The following is a 19,963-nucleotide window of genomic DNA, read 5'->3' as shown; positions in this document are numbered from 1 at the left end:
CAATTGGCTTTGTTGGGTTAAAGCATATTTAATTAATATAGGATAATATCAGAGGCTGCTTGGTGCTCAGAAAAAAAACTCAGATTCCCTGATTTGACTTATTCTATCATTATCACTAGCAAGCATCAGATGGCAGGCTGCATATCGAATTTTGGGTTATCAGCGCCTCAAAATCTCCAAAGCCAATTTCATCCGATGTTCAGTGTTAATATCAGGACCAGGACCATCTGCTCTGCTCAAGTGCCTCCAGATTATGACTTGAGATGCAGGAATTCAATCACAGCGTTTGCTAGAATCCCACATGCTGCCAGCAGAATCTCGGTTTCAAGAGGTTTCCCTGCCGGTTTGGGAATCGGATATCGCCAACATACTATACAGATGGCAGGCTGCATATCGAATTTTGGTTATCAGCGCCTCAAAATCTCCAAAGCCAATTTCATCCGATGTTCAGTGTTAATATCAGGACCAGGACCATCTGCTCTGCTCAAGTGCCTCCAGATTATGACTTGAGATGCAGGAATTCAATCACAGCGTTTGCTAGAATCCCACATGCTGCCAGCAGAATCTCGGTTTCAAGAGGTTTCCCTGCCGGTTTGGGAATCGGATATCGCCAACATACTATACAGAAGAAGAAGAAGAAGGGGGGCTTCCTTGTTTCGGCTAGCAATGAAAATAGCGAGCCCACGGCTATTGAGCTCTATGGCCAAATTGAAAGGTCGGACACACATGCTCATGCTTTGGTACCTTTCTATTTTGCAATAAAACATACCCATATGCTAAATTGGAGGAAGACTTTGAAAATGACATCTGCCAAATTGTATAAATAACCATTGTGTCCATTGGTGATTCATTGATAAATCTCTTTTAAGAAGTTTTCTGCTTTCTCTCTGTGCATGGCAAGCTCGATTTAAGTCTCTGCTGTCCATTTCGTATGGATTGAACTGCAGTAATTAATTTTGCTTCAGATCAAATGTCTAATGGAGCTTTGCAACGTATCCTCTCATAGAAAAGTATTGTCTCTATTTTGGAGGGTCTCTACAATAGAGCACATGGATCTTTTAATTATATCAATTTCTACATGTTGGTGTTTCTAAGGCGGTGATATGATTGTGTCTTTTTCCTGGATTTGTTCGTAACTGTTCACCCCACTATCACATGTTGCTCGTCCTCAACATCCTCTGATTTGCAGAATTCAGGAATTCAGTCCTCCCATGAAGTCCCTCGGACAGGCCATTTGCTAGTCTCACTATTTAGGCTGTGGGAGTTGGTCCGTATTCTTAGCAGTTACCCTGAGTTCTCGTTTCCCCTTATCCAATAAGTTTTGTTTTCTCATATTTACTTAATAATCATTTAGATAGCAGAAAAATTTTGTTATGATTATTTTCCTTGATGTGATTATTACCGATTTTTTTTCTTATAATGTAGATATGGATCACAGAAGCCTAAACTCGATAACTTTTGTTATGTTTAGTAATTTGAACTAGTTGTCACAGCAACATCTCACACTTCTCCAGCTAAAGTCCAAAAGCTCAAGTGCAATACCCACTGCACCTCGAAGGGGGCCATTGTCACTTCACCAACCCTCTTCTCGCTTATGGCCAGCTCTCCTTTGGCTCAAAGGGGGATTCTCCCTTCAGATATTAGAGATCAAATGGCTTGGTCAAACCAAGTCAAGAGCCCTCCAAAGATTCTACGTCACAATCCACCATTCGAATGATTTGACCAATTAAGCTTTAGGTGGAAGATAGGATTGCTAAGCTTCTTTAGGGTGATTAGGGTTATAGTTCAAAAGAAATGTCGCCAAACATGCACAACCATGGGATTCCATGGAGAGTGGAACCCTAGCAAAACAGTTTGAATGATTTAACTAAGGTATAAAGTGACGGAGAATGAAGGATCAGTGCCTTAGCTTATCAATGAATTTCTGGCCATATGAAGTCAGTCAAAGAGCAATGTTTCCAAGAGAGATCATGTATGTGATTCACAAGAATAGGAGAACTAAACCTCTGTCTCCTACCCTTGTTTACCTATCAGACTCAATTCTTGAGATAAATGAAAAGAGGAAGAGCTAAACTAAGGTCTTCCTACCCCAAAGCAATAGAGTAGGGAATCAAAGTAAGAGAACTAAACCTAGGTCTTTTACCAATTCAACCTTTTCCATGAAAACCGAGATATCATTCAACTTTCATAGCATAAACATAAAAATATGATAACTTATTTTATGATCAAGCATTCCATCAAAACCCTAGCACCATTCATCACAAGAAGAGATATTCCACATTCAAAATTATGCTCCAAGAAATTTTCTCAACTTGAAATATCCATAGCCAATTTACAAGAGAAAAATCGCAGAAATTTCAAACTATCTATGGGGTTTCTCTTCCAAAATTCCATGTCAAAATGAGAGGAAGCGCACCTCTATATATAGAGGAGTTGCTCAACTTCCCTCGTAATAAAATATTATTTTTCTAAGCTAAAATCCCCTGAAGTAACCTAATGAGGGGAAAAAGGCCCTCTTCACTATTAAATAATCTAAACTACATAATTTAAGGGGCATTCATGCCACATGTGTCATGTACAAGTTCTAAGGGTTATAAGCCCACACAGTGACTCATCACCAATAAATGAGGGACAAAAGGCGTTGACTCCGCATCTAGCCTCCAAAGGCCCTTCTGTCCACATGGATCCTTCAATAAAGCTTCAAATGTCCTTCTAAATGTTAGTTTCTAAACCCAACACCTGGTAATTAATTTCTAGCGGATTTATCACAAATCTACTAAAAAAAACACAACTAGTTTCTTAACAAAAATATTCAACAAAAGCAAAATATTAACCAATCTCAATCACACATTTGACACACATAAGTTTTGCCCAATCAATAGTTCTCCATTAAATTAATAATTTGAACCTACTTGGGCTCTCATCCTGGGACAATTGCCCAACTGAGGAAAATGCATATACAACAACCTTGATTTTGATCTAGATGATCAAGCCCCAGATCTATCCTTGATTTGCTTGGCTGATCTGGATCTCCTATACTGCACCCCTGCACCTTCCTCGAACCCGACACACTTGAATAGAAGTCCTTCTCCACCCACCACTGAGATGCCTCTCTCAGTGCCTTGTGCCTTGTGTCTACTCCCTTAGCCTAGCCTTACTGTTATAAGCTTGAGTTATGTCTAAATCCACAATCCTAATATCCAAAGTGATTGACGGTTAAGATTAAATCTTACCTTATTTGAGATTGATGGCTGAGATTCATCCACTTCACTAATGCAAAAAACTTTTGCATTTGATTAGATTAAACTCACTTTTCTCTTAATAAAGAAATTACTTTAGTTACTAAAGTAATTTGCTAAGATTCACGGGCTATTAGGTGACTTCTTACATGCTCAGACACTTAGGCCTATGCAAAAGTACCTGTCTGAGGTACAAACATCAACACTAAAACGGGTGCAACAACATCATACATTCAGAGCATCAGCCAAGAAGGCTTCCCCAAGCCATATCCAAGTGGACACATAGGTCCATAATTATCAAACTATAATGTCCCCATTTTCAGTTTCCCTTATGATGCAGCTAGTATGGATTTCTAGGGTTGGTGACAACTTGGTCACAGGAGCGAGTTTTAGTTATCAGTGGGCCTGAAGGGTTTTGGAAGAGTCTTATGGGGTCCGATGGAGTTCACTTGGCATAATTCATCATCAGGGTCAATTCCGCACTTTCTTGGATCTGTTGCATTTCGACAATTCCCATAAAATAGGGTTATTATTGAGCATATCTTAATTAAATATGCTTAAGGTGTCATTTTGGGAGAAGTATTTAATGAAACACCTTAGTGTAATAGCTCGTTGGATCTGGAACGAAGAGATCTACAAGATGGGATGGTGAAAGTTACTTTTAGGGGCTAGAGAGATCGTAGAGTCGGATTTACCATTTTCATAGATTAAAAGTGACTTTAATTAGTCACTAATTAAATGAAAAAAAGGTGAAAATGCTTAAAAAAGGCCAGAAGAGGAAAATTGACATAAATAAAATAAAACAAAGTCACTTCAATAAAGTAAAGGGGATAATCTTCTAGAATGGAAATAAAATAATAAAATAACATGTTTCTAGAAGGATGGAGAGTAATCCATTAGACCTATAAAAGTAGGGGAAGCAAATCATTTGGGACATCTTGGAGTTGAGTAATTTTCTTAGTGGAGAGGTTTGGGAATGAGGTTCTCAACTTTCAGCAAGCCGCAAGACAAAAACCCTTGGGTATTTCTGTGAGAGTGGACGAAAACCCATCCCATTCCTAGGTGAATTCATCCAAAATTCACAGGTGCACTTTTATTGTTTCCAGTTCTAGTTTTGGAGACCAACATATATTTTGGGTGGCCGTTATATTAGCTATTTCTAGCTGTTATGTATTGACATATATTCTTATTAATATAATAAAATTGAGTTCAAATATTATTGCAACATTTTTGATTGATTCTCGTGTAGCAATATTTTTATGAAATTGTCGTGCATTTTTGGGTTTATTGTAAATCTGAATTAATTGCAGATAATATTTTCTACAAATTTTATGGTGTCTTTGAATGTAATTCCTAGTGCAATATTGTTGAGTTAAAACCCTCACGAATTTTTGAAATATCCATTTGGGATATTATAGTGGTATCAAAGTTGGTTTTGTTGCCAGCTTGAGGGTTTGAAGATTAATATCATTGGCACCAAAAATTCTAGGAGAGAAAAAAAAAACCTTTGTAGGTTGATTTGCAGGGCCAAAATTAGTGATCTCACCGAGACAAATTTATTTTACTGGGCCGAATTTATTCTACTGGGTCAAAATTATTTTGTTGGGCCGAATTTATCTTGTTGTGCCAAATTTCTGTTGCTGGGCTAAAATTATTTCGCTGTTGCCGAATTTCTCTTGATGGGCCAAAATTATTCTATTAGGCTGAATTTATCTTGTGCCAAATTCCTCTTGTCGTGCTGAATTTCTCTTGTTGGGTCGAATTATTTTGCAACAATTGAATTTATTGGTGTAGTAGTTGATTAATTTTTCCAAGTCAACAAAAAAAGAAAGAGAGAGATTCTTTCTTAGTATTATTAATAAATTTGGATGGTTTTTTTTGTGGCATTTTTCAATGAAAAACTTGTGATTCACTGGCTGTCCAATTTTTGCTGGAATTTATTAAAATTTCGACAAAATTACTTCTGGATATTTTCTGAAGAAATTTTATTTGCTGAGGCCGTATTATTGTTCCATTTATCATAATTATTTGTTGTAGCCAGATTTGTCTATTAGGGCCAAGTTTATTTGTTGGGATCAGTTTATTTGTTGGAGCCCAGTTTATTTGCTAGAGCTAGATTTATATATTGGGTCCAAGTTTATTTGTTGGGATCAGTTTATTTATCGGAGCCATTCGCTGGAGCCCAGTTTATTTGTTGGAGCTAGATCTATATATTGGGGCCGAGTTTATTTGTTGGGCTCAGTTTATTTGCCGGAGCCCATTTTATTTGCTGGAGCCCAGGTTATTTGTTGGAGCCAAATTTGTTTATTGGGGCCAAGTTTATTTGTTGGTTTGAGTTTATTTGCTGGAGCTGAATTCATCTGCTAAAACCCAGATTTATCTACTGGACCAAGATTATCTATTGGGGCTAAGTTCTCCACGAGGGCTGAGTTACTTCTTAACACGCGTGTTACAAATCATACTACTATATTGATGGTGTTGTGCCAAACTACCCAAACTCATTTGGGCATTGTAATTCTCTCAAGCATTTGCCTCTCGTATTTATTTATGTTACAAGTGTTTCCACTTTATCTGCAAATTTTTTGACGAAAGCATTGCTTGCTAACTGGTTTGTTAAAAGTTCTCAAAGGAAGTTTTTAATATTTGTTGGGTTAGTGAGAGAGTGTGGTGAGTCTACATGAGGTTTTCATATTATATTTGAACCTCTATGAAATTGCTATGTGATTATGCCAAAGGGTGTATTGGCTGAGTTAGGTATGAGTCCAATATGCCAACTTGATGTATTTGTCATAAGTAGAGTATTGTCACCATTATTGGACTGAAATATGGATGATTGGGAGAAGGCCTTCATAATTTCCCTTAATAACTTAGCAACAATTGGTTTTTTGGGCTGCAAATTGCAATGCTTGCATGGGCCAAAGAACAAAACCAAACAACAAACCCTTTTCAAAGGGGGTACATGCTATCCTACAACTGGAGCAAATAAGGGATTTGCAAAAAAGAATTGGAGGTAAGGAATTGGCCCTTTGCACTTGGGCTAGATTGAAGAACATGAAGGTGACCGCAAAAACTCTCCTTATTCTGGAGAAATTGGATTCACACCATTCTAAGGTCAGCGAATTAGGTCTGAGGGTTCTAAATTGGGCACTCAAACCAACAATGCTTGCCTTGATCCAACAAATATTCTTGGAGCACCCTTGTGAAGGGGTTAGACTTATGGTTGCCTCTTGTCTCAATGAGATTATTAGGATAACTTCACCCATGCTCCCTTACAATGATGACATTATGGGGGAAGTGTTCCAGCTGATTGAAGGAAATCTTCAGGGACTACATGACACCTTGGGTCCTACCTTTGGGAAGAGGCTCAAGATTTTAGAAATCATGGCTGGAGTTATGGGTAACCATGATGCCATTTGTAGGATGCTACAGTCTAGATTGTTGGCCATTTGGAGGAAAGAACAGGTTGTATTCGCTGAAAGGTTAGTTGAGTAGAACATGGAACTACTCAGAAGGAAGTTGACCAAGGAAGAACTAAGGAGGATGCGAGTCAGAGATGACAAAGAAGCAAAGGTTTGAACATTCAACAAGAACGAATTAAGGAGGAGAGGTCTTTTCTTCATCTGCAAGGAACCTTAGGAGCCCAAACACTCATGCTTGGGGGATATGATAGAAAATATTTCTTTTGATCATTCTGATGAGGATTCTTCTTCTATAGTTGAGTCCATTGATTTTCACGAGGATACCTTTGAAGAGCATGAGCAATCATATGGAGATGATGATAGCAACCCACCTGTGCATCCATGTTTAATGGCTGAAGGGGATGAGCAACAGATTGACCCCATATGTGAAGAAGACCAAGGAGAAGACATTTAGGGAGACTTCTAAGATGAGCTATATCATGAAGAGCACATAGAGGAGTGTGAGTTAGATGAGGAGGATGATATGCACAATGTGCATGATGAGCCATTTTTAGAGAGTTAGTTGAAGGCTCAAGTTGGAGTCGTGATGGAGGTGGTTGAGCATCCATATTTGGGTCCACCCATTAATGAGGTGTAAATAGATGTAGAGGCAACCAATAGGGTTGCAGTACTTTCAAAAAGCAACCACCAGGAGAAGATTGAGCATTTCAGGACTGATCTTATGGCATTGAAGCAAAAGATATTGACAATACTAGGCACCATCTTGCAATAGAACAGTAAGATTGAGGACCTTAGAGTGGTGTGTGCCAAGTCAGGGACCAAGTTGTCTAGCATTGAGGCACAACTGAGGCTCATAGCGAGGCAACAAGAGGAGTATACTTTGGAGATACAGAGCAACCCTCTTTAGGAGTACATAGATAGGGCTTGCAACAATATTAGCCCACCTCTGTCCATTGGAAAGAGAGGGGCGAAATCTTCTAGATGGATTTTATTGGTTGATCGGGCAAAGCATCATGAGTTGATCATAGAGTAACATTGGCATAGTGGACTTGTTCCATGTGCAAGTGTTCATATATTTGATCCTTCCCACGGGATGGATTGGTGGGAGATTATGAGTTGGTATTCTATTGATGGGACGATTCTTGGGAGGATATTCTTATCCAGGGGCATAGCATAGCAGGAGCCCTTAGGCTTGGGCGATGATGATTGGCCATGGTGGCATTGAGATCCAAGTGGATCTATTGATGACAAGTTGAGTCAGAGATTGGTTTGGGATCTAGGTATTGAGGGATCCAAGGTTACTTGGGAGCGGGAGCGGGAGCGACATTTTCAGAAGCTCCCGGTCCGAGAGTGAATTGGGGAGCGAATTTTTATATAATATATATATTTTTATATTTTGATGCATATATGTCCACAAAAGCATGTAGAATGATGAATTAGATATAAAAAACATAACAACATAGATTGAACCATATAACATCAATCATCTAGAAGTTATAATCTTCATTAACCACGTCCACAAGTTAGTAACATACAACATATTGAGTCCCATGATTCATCAATCTTAAAGTTTCAAGCTTTCAAAATTCAATATATAACATTTATCATCATTGATCACCAAAGTGTACTTGTAAGCTAAGTGTAACCATTACAACGAAGACTATCTAACATGAAATGAAATGTTATAAAATGAAATGAAATGAACAACGTTCAACTTTCACGAAGCATAATATTCATAATTCATTACCAATGAGTTATAATTGCCAACTTCAAAATTCAAACTTAAATTGTCATATATTGTTTGCAAAAAATATCATAATAAATATGAAAGAGTCAACAGTTATAAAAACTACTAGAAACTAGAAAAGACAAGAAAATCTATTATCTATTGCTAATGCTTGGGCCTCTTGCCGCCACGAGAAATGTCTAATTTTTTAGTCTTATTGGAAAATCAAGATCTTTGTCATTAATATCACCCTCTAAGCACTAACATAAGATACCCTCTAAGCACTAACATAAGATAGAAAAAACATAGCATGTCAAGTCAAGATTTTGTTGGAGTGATGGGTACATTTTTAGTGGGGTCATGATAGAGGAGTTCGACAACCAATGTCACTAACATCAAGGTACATAGAGGGATTGGTGCTCTTGATTAAATACGAGTTCCATACCCTAATACATGACAAAATCCAGTGAAAACATTGCGATCCCCCCAATCCTAAAGTCCCAAAAAATTGATAAGTTTGCTGGATTTGGAATGAGATCTAAAATTCTACTTTCTCCATATGAAATCTAATGAGGTCGGAGCCACTCTCAAACATCCTAAGTCATTTCATGGTAATGTTAAAAATTTAAGTAAAGGATGAAAATGAAGATTAAGGAGAATGCCACTTTTACTTTAAGAATTTAACATTACCATGAATCACATATCAATACTAGGGCCATAGGCTTGATCATTACGCTGCCCCACTCAAAAATTATTTGTTTCTTTGAAAACAAATTGCATCTGGAATGTTACTGCAAAAAAAAATATTGCAAAAAAGGCTAGGGAGCAAAAATTTCGCTCCCGAAATTCGCTCCCTGCAGGAGCGTGCTCCAAGAGCGGGTTCCGGGGGGGGGGACCGCTCCCTTGCAACCTTGGAGGGATCCATTCATGTTTGGTTAGCATGGAGGTATGATGTGACCTAGTGGTTCGTATGGGATCCTTGTATTAGTGTATAAATGCATCTATAGTGGACAAATGCAAATTGCTAGATGGTAAGCAATCTTGGGGCAGAAGGATTTGTAATGTCCCCATTTTTAGTTTCCCTTATGATGCGGCTAGGATGGATTTCCAGGGTTGGTGACAACTTGGTCACGGGAGCGAGATTTCATTATTAGTGGGCCCGAAGGGTTTTGGAGGAGTCTTATGGGGTTTGATAGAGTTTGCTTGGCATAATTCATCATCAGGGTCAATTCCACACAACTTATTCTTGGTTTTGCTGCATTTCGACAATTCCCATAAAATGGGGTTATTATTGAGCATATCTTAATTAAATATGCTTAAGGTGTCATTTTGGGAGAAGTATTTGATGAAACACTTTAGTGTAATAGCTCGTTGGAACCAAAATGAAGAGATTTATAGGATGAGATAGTGAAAAGTGACTTTTAGTGGCCGGAGATATCGTACAGGCACATATACCATTTTCCTAGATTAAAAGTGACTTTAATTAGTCACTAATTAAATAAAAAAGGGGAAAGTGCTTAAAAAGGCTAGAAGGGGAAAAGTGACTTAAATAAAATAAAATAAAAGTCACTTAAATAAAGTAAATGGGAGAATCTTCTAGAATGGAAATAAAATAATAAAATAAAATGCTTCTAGAAGGATGGAGAGAGATCCATTAGATCTATAAAAGGAGGGGAAGCAAATCATTTGGGACATCTTGGAGTTGAGTAATTTTCTTATTGGAGAGGTTTGGAAATGAGGTTCTTAGCTTTTAGCAAGCCCCAGGATGAAAACCCTTGGGTATATCACTGAAAGTGGATGAAAACCCATCTTATCCCTAGGTGAATTCATCCAGAATTCATAAGTGCACTTATATTGTTTCCAGTTCCAATTTTGGAGGCCAGCATCAACATTGTAGCAGATATTTTGGGTGGCTATTAACTATTTCCAACTGTTCTGTATTGACATATATTCTTATTAATATAATAAAGCTTAGTTCAAATATTGTTGCAACATTTCTGATTGATTCTCGTGTTGCAATATTTTTATGAAATTGTCGTGCGTTTCTGGGTTTATTGTAAATCTGAATTAGTTACTGGCAATATTTTCTACAAATTTTACTTTGTTTTTGAATGTAATTGTCAGTGCAATATTGCTAGAGTAAAACCCCTCGTGATTTTTACGAAAATATCCATTTGGGATGTTACAAAAACCGACGTGATGAACACATAACCATCCAATGGGGGCTGGACTTTCCCACAAAACAACACTCAATAAAATATGGTTACATAATCCATTTAAAGTGGGAAGCTCTCCAAATGTACAACTGTCTACCATGTTTCCTAGAGCATGCCAATCAAGAAAAACCCAACCCTTCCTAGGTGGGCGTACAAGCTCTCAAATCACCACAAAGAAACCTTCAGCTGGGGTTTTCCCCAAAACAAGTAGCCTCCAAATTGTCCAAGGACCTATCTCAACAACCACCAAGCAAATAATACCACAATTTTCCAACACATGTCCACATGGGGGCTCCAATCATGGGCAAGTGATTACTCAAGGTAAGTATATCAGCTACTGGAAGCACCCCTTCAAGCTGGGCTTCTTCATGTCACAAAAACATTTAGATTTCTCCAACCCACAGGTCAGCACCCTAATATCAACCATGGCACCCAATAAGTCGGCCCAACAATTTGTTCATAAAGATGCAACTCAATTCCTATATTTATACCAGCAATGAGGTCGGCCTCATAGTTAAAATAAAATACGTTGCGGAAAATAAAATCAAGAACTGAGAAATAGATGCACACAATAAAAATTGACACAATAATTTTTGGACTAAAAGTCCTTGGAAAACACCGAAAGAAAAATCAGTGCAAAAAATGAGGGTTTATTTTATTATTATGCAGCAACAAAAATTTGAGTATAATATTTGGATACCCAAATGGAAATCCTCTGGCAAATAATCTGGCCAAGTAATTAGGAGAAAGTTTCTCCCTCTGCAAAATAACTCGACCTCTTTCTAGCCTGCCCGCACTGCCTCTATGACTACTTGCATTGCTGGCTTGAGCAAGTTGTATGATCCTTGAATCAACCTCAAACTGATTCATATAGCATGCTCCCGCCTTTGGAAAAATTCGCTCTACCTTCCGAATGATCTTTCTGACCTTTGACAACTGAAACAAACCCTTCTCGACATTTCGCTCAGCTGGACTGGCTAACTCGCACAACTTGGACAAATTTCTCTACAGAAGAATTCAACCTCCCTTTTCCCGCCTCTCCAGCACTAGAAAACTACTAGGAAACTCCTTCGGAATTCTCTCTGCTGCTCCCTCTCTTCGATGTTCTCCCTCTGGCTCAAACTCTTCCCTTGCTGAATCTTTGTGCCCTAGGTAGCTCGATCTGCCTAGCTTGTGAAAATTCCTTGAAATGAAACAATTGGAAATTATTCTTCTGACTGTAAATTAATTATGCAGTTTATTTGCTACGACAAACAACGAATAATTCACACTGCAGTTTCTTCACCATAAAAAATACTACGGAAGCAAAAATAGGAACTGAGAAATACTAGCACACACATAAACATGACACAATTATTTTTGCACAAATGTCCCTGAAAAACCCAACGTGGGAAAATCGGTGCAACAGTGAGGGTTTTTGTTATTATGCAACAACAAAATCTCTGAGTACAATAAAATGTCGCCAAACTGGCAATTCCACCCAAGAGAAATACTGGCAAAAATATACGAAGGGATTTTACCCTCTCCGAGCAATCTCGACACCTTACTGCCTCTAAAATGCAAGCCGTCCTCCTTGCTCTGTGTCACCCTAGCTCAGATGCTCTCACGCTCAGCTTGGAACTGTTGCCAATCTAGCCGTCCTGCCTGTTACTGACAGGGAAACTGTCTCTCTGACACTCTAGAAAATCTTCTTGGCCTCTGGAAATTTAAGTGACCTTCCCTTTAGCCAAATCGAACTGTTTACTTGAGCGCTGCCCTTGCGCAGCCTCCTAGTGAATAATTTCGGCCTCCTCTCTTTGACTTTCCAGAATTGGAAAAACTCCTTTGGATTGTTGCTATGCTGCCCCTCTGCCACTTGTTACTCGATCACTGGCTCAATCTTGTTGCTAAATCACCTGCACTGTAAAATCGAACTGCCCAGACCACTGAGTATCTGTATTGGTGTATTCACCATCTGCTCGTTGACCTCTTCTTATAATCTCCAGTTGGGACTCCAACGACCACGATTAAAACTGAATCGATAGTTGGGATCATCACCAAGTCGATCCGTGTGAGTTTCTTGAGAATTTTCACCTTTCTCAATTAATTGCTATTAATTAACCATTTTTCGTAAGTTAGACTTAGGAATTTTTTAATTGTGGTCAATTAATTTAATTGGGCTATCTCTAGGTGGAATTTCCAGAAACGATTTCTGGGTTTTGGAGAACTTTTGTGTTTTAGCCTCTCCACAATGTTTCAAGACCAGAACACCAGCCGATGCTACAAAAACTAACACTATCTCTTAGCGAGGAATGTGTTTTGTCCAACTAGCGTTGCACAACTGTCACAACACCCTGTCTCTGCAACATTCTCCAACCACGTTGTTGATCTCTGACAACTATAGATGCCTACCATTGTCCACCAACCATTGCACTGACTCTGATTCATCTGCCACAGACTGTTGTTGAACCAAACGGCTGCATCTGTGCTGCTACTGACACTTCACTATACATCTTGTATTGACACTTCACTATACATCTTGTACTACTGCCAACTCTGCATCTGCACTGCAACTAAGACTCCCTCTCAAGTTGCTTCTGCTACTGCAACTATTGCAACTGAGAAGCATCCAAAATACTCCGTCCTTACAACTGAAACAAGTTCTCCACTATACCCATCTATTCTTTGAAATAGATGAACTTAACTCTCCCTAGAGCTTTTATGAGTATATTTGCAACCTGCTCTTCTATTGGAACATATTGTAACTGGAACGCTCCACGCTGCACAGAGCCTCTGATGAAATGACACTGAATATCTATGTGTTTCGACCTATCATGAAACACTAGATTGTCAGAGAGCTTGATGCAACTCTGATTATCACAATAGACATTGGTCGCCTCCATCGTCTTTCTGAACAAGCTTACCAACAACTTCCGAAGCCATGTAGCTTCGCACGTAGGTATGCTAGTTGCCATATACTCTACCTCTACAGACTTCAATGCTACTGACTTCTGCAACCTGCTGTACTAAAAAACTATCCCTGATCCAACGTTGAAGCAGTACCCAGAGGTACTTTTCCTGTCCACCGAATTGCCTACCTAATCTGCATTAGTGAACCCACATAGTCTAACGTCATCTCCTTGGGTATATTTCAATCCACACTCTATTGTGCCACACACATTCCTCAAAAATGTGCCTTGCTGCTGTCCGATGTAATCTCTTCGGTTCCACCATAAACTGACTGAGAGTATTGACCGCGAAGTAGATATTGGGTTTAGTGTTGACCAAATTCATGAGAGAACCAATGATTCGTCTATACAAGGTGGGGTCAACATCCTTGTCATCCGATGCTTCTATCTTCTTCCACTTGGTGATCCTAGGTGTAGACATGGGTCTACAATCCTGCATATTCTAAATCTTGTCAGGATATTTCGACGCATAGGAAATAGTTAAGTCTACAATCCTGCATTCTAAATCTTGTCAGGATATTCCGACACATAGGAAATAGTTAAGTATAACTTGGTCTAGTGTAGAGTTAGGTAAAGTGTGTTTCTTTACTATGTATTTTTTTAACTTACAATTCGACGGTCACGATATGTTCTAGACATGAAGTGATCCGATGGTTCATTCTCTCCTCGGTATTACCAACACTTGATTTGTGGCTTAACACCCGATTGGTCCATGATCTCTATTTAAAGAGCATGGAGGGTCATTTGTAAGGTGACCGTTCATAAGAGAAGCTTATGTAAAATTTCTGTCTTTTACATTAATAAATCGCCTAAAGTGGCTGCGTTGGCTCAGGCGGGTTTTAACCACGTCAAGTATACTGGTGTATTGATCTGTGATCTGTTTGTGAGCGGTGTCCTTTGGTGTTCTATCTGAGGAACTTACCCTCTAAATTCCTACATGGTATCAGAGCTATTTGAGGACCGCATCCGTTGGTGATCTAAATCTGAAGCTGGTACAACCGCATCCGATTGTTGTTTCCTAGATCTACTGTTTCTGACTACTTTTGGGCCGAGAGGACATCTCTATTGTGTTAGGAGCATCTGTTTCAGTGAGGAACCCCTTTCATTTCACGCAAAAAGGTTTCCAGTAGCCCTAGCTACGTCATTTTTAAGATCTGGAGGTATACAACCTTTATTTGTAGTTTTAGTTATTTATTTCTTTGTTTATTTCAGTTTATTTATGTCTCTGTTTTTTTATGACCGGATCCATACTTTTCATTTCTGCATATGCTCTTTGCCCCGCGACTCTGTGCGATCTGGGCAAATCAGAAACAAAAAGGAAGGATTTTTCTCAAGCATATGCTCTTTTCCGCCATGCCTTAGTGTGATCTTGGAAAATCAGAAACTTTGAGGAAAATATTTAGTTTCCGACGAAATCTAATTTTAAGCCATAAGGTTTGTTTTTTTTTGCATTTCCGTTTTGGTTTGTGTGGTTTTTTGTTTTGTAGGCAAAAAGGGTTTTCTCAAATAAGCACGCACTCCAAAGCTTCAGTGACTAAAAAAAAACCCTTCCTCTTTTCCAAAAATTACTAACCTTTAAAACTAGGTCACTTGGTCCATAGTTACTTTATGAGAATAGAGGTCTCGGGTTCAATTCTTTTTTTTTGTTGAGTTACTTTTTCAAAAGCACATGTAACTTATGTTTTAAAGTTACTTTATGTAAAAGTGTTTTCACCCATTATAAAAAGTGAGTCACTTATAATTTTATAGTCTCTTTATCTTTTATTTAAGTTTACAATTTAGTGGGTAGCTCATAAAGTACCATTGTAAAAGTGACTTGCACTTATTTATAAAAGTGGGACACACGTTTAAAAAAAATGAGTTAATTAGTTTAAGTTTGGAAAGAGGGGGAATTTTTTAAAAAATATAACACTATCATTCACTTACGCACATTCACGTATTTCGTCGGCATCTTCAACAATTTTTCTTCAAAAAGCCATAACTTCTTCATTCGGAAGCCGTTTTCAGAGCCGTTTTTTTAATCGGCTTAATTTTTCGAGATCTTTCCATTGGAACACTTAGTTTTAGCATCTACAACTTCAGTTTCTATTAAAATGGAAAGTCCATGCCAAGTTATTCTTGACAACACCAACTACTTCCAATGAGTGTTCTACATGGAGGATTTACTTAGAAATAAAGGTCTTTATAGAATAGCCTCAAGCCAAGAGTCTAAATCTAAAGATGAAGATAAGCAAGCCAAATGGGAAAATAGGCAAGATCAAACACGTGGGTTGATAGAGATGTCTATTTCTCCAGACCTTAAATTCCATATCACAGAACTTGATACCCTTGATGAAGCAATGAAACAACTCAATAAAGTTTTTGGAATAAACAATGAAATTAGAGCCTGTCAACTCGAAAATGAGTTGCTTACGTTGGACCCCAATAATTTTTCTTCCATTGAAGAATTGTTGTCCAAGTTCAAGACCTTTAGACTTCTCTTGGAAGGTGTTAAGGTTAAGAAAGAAGATGGTAGTCTTATCTATTCCATTCTTACTAAGTTGGGACCAGCCTACTCTGTGTTTGTTTCCACCTTCCATTCTACTAGAGAAGCCTTTATTTCTCAAGGACAAGACTACAAGTCCCCCTCTTTTGATGCCTTTTGTGATTCTTTAATAAGAGAACAAGAAAAACTCTTACATCTTGGTCTTCTTAATCTTGGAAACTCTTCTAAGAAAGCCTTAGCCGCCTAGCAACAACCAAGTTCAAAGAATCTTAAGAAGCAACATCCTAAAAAGAATGGTTATAAACCAACCAAGGGTCTTAAGCACTTTCAGTCTCAAAATGAAAAATCAATTCAACAAAATGATAAGGCAAATAAAAACAAAGGGAAGAAGACTAATAGACATTGCAACTTTTGTAATCGAGATGGCCACTTCGAATCCAAATTCTTTAAGAAGATGGAAGCCTTGGAAACAACAATGAAGAAGCATAACATCCATTTGGAGCACTCTTCAACTTCAACTTCATCTTTAGGAATAACACTTTCTACATGTGGTTGTCAAGCATCTCGGTCTGGTTATGCACTAAATGTATCTTCTTCTTCTCATTCTCATGAGTGGCTCATTGATTCTGGAGCTTCTTATCACATGGCCAAAAACAAAGCCATGTTTTCTTCTTTAAATGATTGTAACACCAAAAATATATATGTTGGTGATGATAGATCTCTTAGTATTGTAGGGACCTAAGAGATCCTAGACAGATTTTAGCTACTGGAATTGCTGATGATTCTACATGGTTGTATAAGTTTAACATTTTTGGGTCATCAACTCTTCTCGGTATTTGTTGCTCATAATGATGAAGTGAGCAAACTTTGGCATGAGCGATTTGGTCACTTAAACTATCGCTCCCTTCAAAATCTATGTAAAGAAAATATGGTGACATGTCTTCCTATGGTATCTTGCAAAGATGGTGTTTGTTTTGGATAGTGTACTCGAAAAACATCATCGGGATAGTTTTGAAAAACGTGCCTCTTGGCACGCCTCAACCCTTTTATAGCTTGCTAGGAAATCGGATTCGTCCTAAACCCCCTGCGAATCCCGAATCCGGCGAATCCGACACGATTCGGTCCGGATTCGTGTCCAAATCACAGGACACGTCGTGTCCGAGGGCGTGTCGCGATTTTAGGACACGTGTCCGGTTTCCAGGACTTGCTAAGCTCAGCGCGGGTATGAAAAGGGCGTGTTTGCTCATTAATATTTTCATTTGGTAAGTGATTTGTGCTGTTGCAGCAAGGAGTAGAGCATTTTGGCAGCTTCATAATCAAGCCTAGGCCCTAGTATTGATATGCTATTCATGGTAAAAGTGACATTCTCCTTAATCTTCATTTTCATCCTTTTACTTAAATTTTTAACATTACCATGAAATGACTCAGGATGTTTGAGAGTGGTTCCGGCCTCATTGGATTTCATATGGAGAAAGTAGAATTTTAGATTTCATTCAAAATCCAGCAGACTTATCAGTTTTTCAGGATTTTAGGATTGGGGGATTGCAATGTTTCCATTGAATTTTTTCATGTGTTAGGGTATGGAACTCGTATTTAATCAAGAGCACCAAACCAAGAGCTTCTGAATATGTCGCTCCCGCTCCCGTTTTCGCTCTCGCTCCCCGCTTTCGCTCCCGCTCCCAAGTAACACTGTTCCTGATGATATGGGTCTGGACACCATTGTTGAGTTGGCATTGGCCAACATGGATCTCAATGATCCAGTTGCTAGAGCCTGTTAGATTTGATGACTTAGAGGGGTTAGCCTCCATACCAGCAGATGCAAAGGCGACTATGGATACAGGGGAGGAGGAGGATGTAGAGGAGAGCAGTGGGGACCATGATGATGGGGACATTGATGCTGATTCTGATGCTAATTGATGCCTTGAGGCTTGTATACCTGTAGTTGTTTTATATTTTCTATTTCTATTTGCCATTGGCATTGCACCAACACTACCTATGTAACACATTTTGATTTGATGACTTAATGAGAAAACTATAGTTGTCAGTGTGTTTATCTTACTATCTTGTAGTTGTAAGTTGTCTTTCAGTTATGAATTATGAATCATGATTTAAATTTTTAATAGATTTATCATTTATGTGACCAGTACCACTGACATTTATTTGAATTTTGTATGTACTATGCATGCTAATAGCTATAGATGAAGATCTATGTTTGAAATCAATAAATTTGTATCATTAATTAAAATTTGTGTAAGAAATATGATAATATCTAATTTTTAATATATATATATATATATATATATATATATTTTTTTTTAATAAAATAATATATAACGTGTCCTGTTCCGGGGGGTCAGTTTGTCCCGAATCCGACACCACGAATCCCGAATCCTACGTGTCCCGAATCCCCGTGTCAGGTGACTTAGATAGCTTGTGCATAGTGATTTATGTGGTCCACTTCCAGTTGGTCCACTTACAAGATTTTTTTAACTTTCATTGATGATTTCTCCAGACGCACTTGGATATACTTCTTAAAATTCAAGAGTGAAATATTTAACATGTTCTTGGCCTTTAAGGCCTTTGTTGAGAAACGATCTCGACATCAAATTCTTAAGCTAAGATTTGATAATGGCGGAGAATATGTTAACAACAAATTCATCAACTTTTGCACTGAGCATGGAATTCAAATACAACGCACTGTTCCATATACTCCACAACAAAATGGTATAGCTGAAAGGAAGAAACGCACCTTAAAGGAAATCGCTAATTGTATGATTCAATCTAAAGGACTTGGCCTTAACTTTTGGGCAGAAGCAATTAACTGTACAAATTACATAGTAAATCACACCCCCACTAAGGTTTTAAAGAATATCACTCCAGAAGAAGCATGGAGCTTAACTAAACCAGATGTAAGTCACTTTCGTGTTTTTGGAAGTGAAACATGGGCCCATATTCCAGATTAGAAACATAAAGCCTTAGAACCTAAGAGTGAAAATGTATTTTTCTTGGATATTCTGAAGATGTCAAAGGATATAGAATTCTTCCACTTAAATACAAAGATGTTATCATTAGAAGAGATGTAAAGTTTGCTGAAAATATATCGGCCTACGAGCCTAGTTCAGCGGATGTGCCACCTCTCTCTATCCCTTCTACTTCTGAAAATATTTCTTCTTCAGATGATGACAACGAGGATGGAAATCCTCCCCCACCTTCTCGGGATCCTCCTTCAGCTCCTCAGCTTCCAAAATGGGTCCGCGCTACTCGGGATGTAGCAGGTGCTCTTGCAGGTGATCCTACAGATCAGTGTCGCACACGTTCTCAGTTTGATAGAGTCTCTTCTTTACTGGCTCAAGCTTCAGCGAATTATGATCCTGACACCTTTGCAGAAGCTTCAGGCCATCCAGATTGGGACGCAACTATGAATGAAGAATATCGTTCATTATTGGCAAATGATACATGGGATCTTGTTCCTCTTCCAAAGGGACGAAAACTTGTTAGATGCAAATGGGTTTACAGAACCAAGTTTGGACCAGATGGAAAAGTTGATAAACATAAAGCTCGTCTTGTTGCTGGGGGTTTTTCACAAGTTGAAGGCATTGACTATACTGAAACCTTCTCACCTGTTGCCAAAATGAACTCTATCTGCCTTGTTCTTTCCCTTGCTGCCTCTTTCAAATGGGAAATCCATCAGATGGATGTTAAATCTGCCTTCTTGCATGGGGACTTGCATGAAGAAATCTATATGGAACAACCTCTTGGCTTTATACAAATAGGCTCCAACCTTGTATGTCGGCTTAAGAAATCCCTTTATGGTCTCAAGTAAGCCCCTCGTGCTTGGTATGCCAAAATGGATAGCTTTCTTTTAGATACTGGCTTTTCTAGGTGTCATTCTGACAATACTGTCTACACCAAGAAAGTGGGTAAGTATTT

The 19,963-nt window shown here is 38.5% G+C and overlaps 1 protein-coding gene across 1 annotated transcript in view; it reads left to right on the top strand.

The window, feature by feature from the left end:
* The first annotated feature begins 381 nt into the window (after window positions 1–381).
* LOC149201213 (Gut esterase (DUF1350)) overlaps window positions 382–19,963 on the top strand; it is a 419,478-nt gene continuing 399,896 nt past the window's right edge. Inside the window, exon 1 of the mRNA XM_089402886.1 lies at window positions 382–715. Within this exon, the coding sequence (XP_089259012.1) occupies window positions 444–715 (272 nt within the window). The 5' untranslated portion in view covers window positions 382–443. The remainder of the gene's footprint in view (window positions 716–19,963) is intronic.

Source organism: Pinus tabuliformis, chromosome 2_1 (assembly GCF_031772625.1).
Source record: "Pinus tabuliformis cultivar Carrire ecotype Pingquan chromosome 2_1, CPIR1, whole genome shotgun sequence".
Classification (NCBI taxonomy): domain Eukaryota; kingdom Viridiplantae; phylum Streptophyta; class Pinopsida; order Pinales; family Pinaceae; genus Pinus; species Pinus tabuliformis.
Note: the sequence above shows the minus strand (reverse complement) of the source record. Positions and strands in the feature narration are given on the sequence as shown.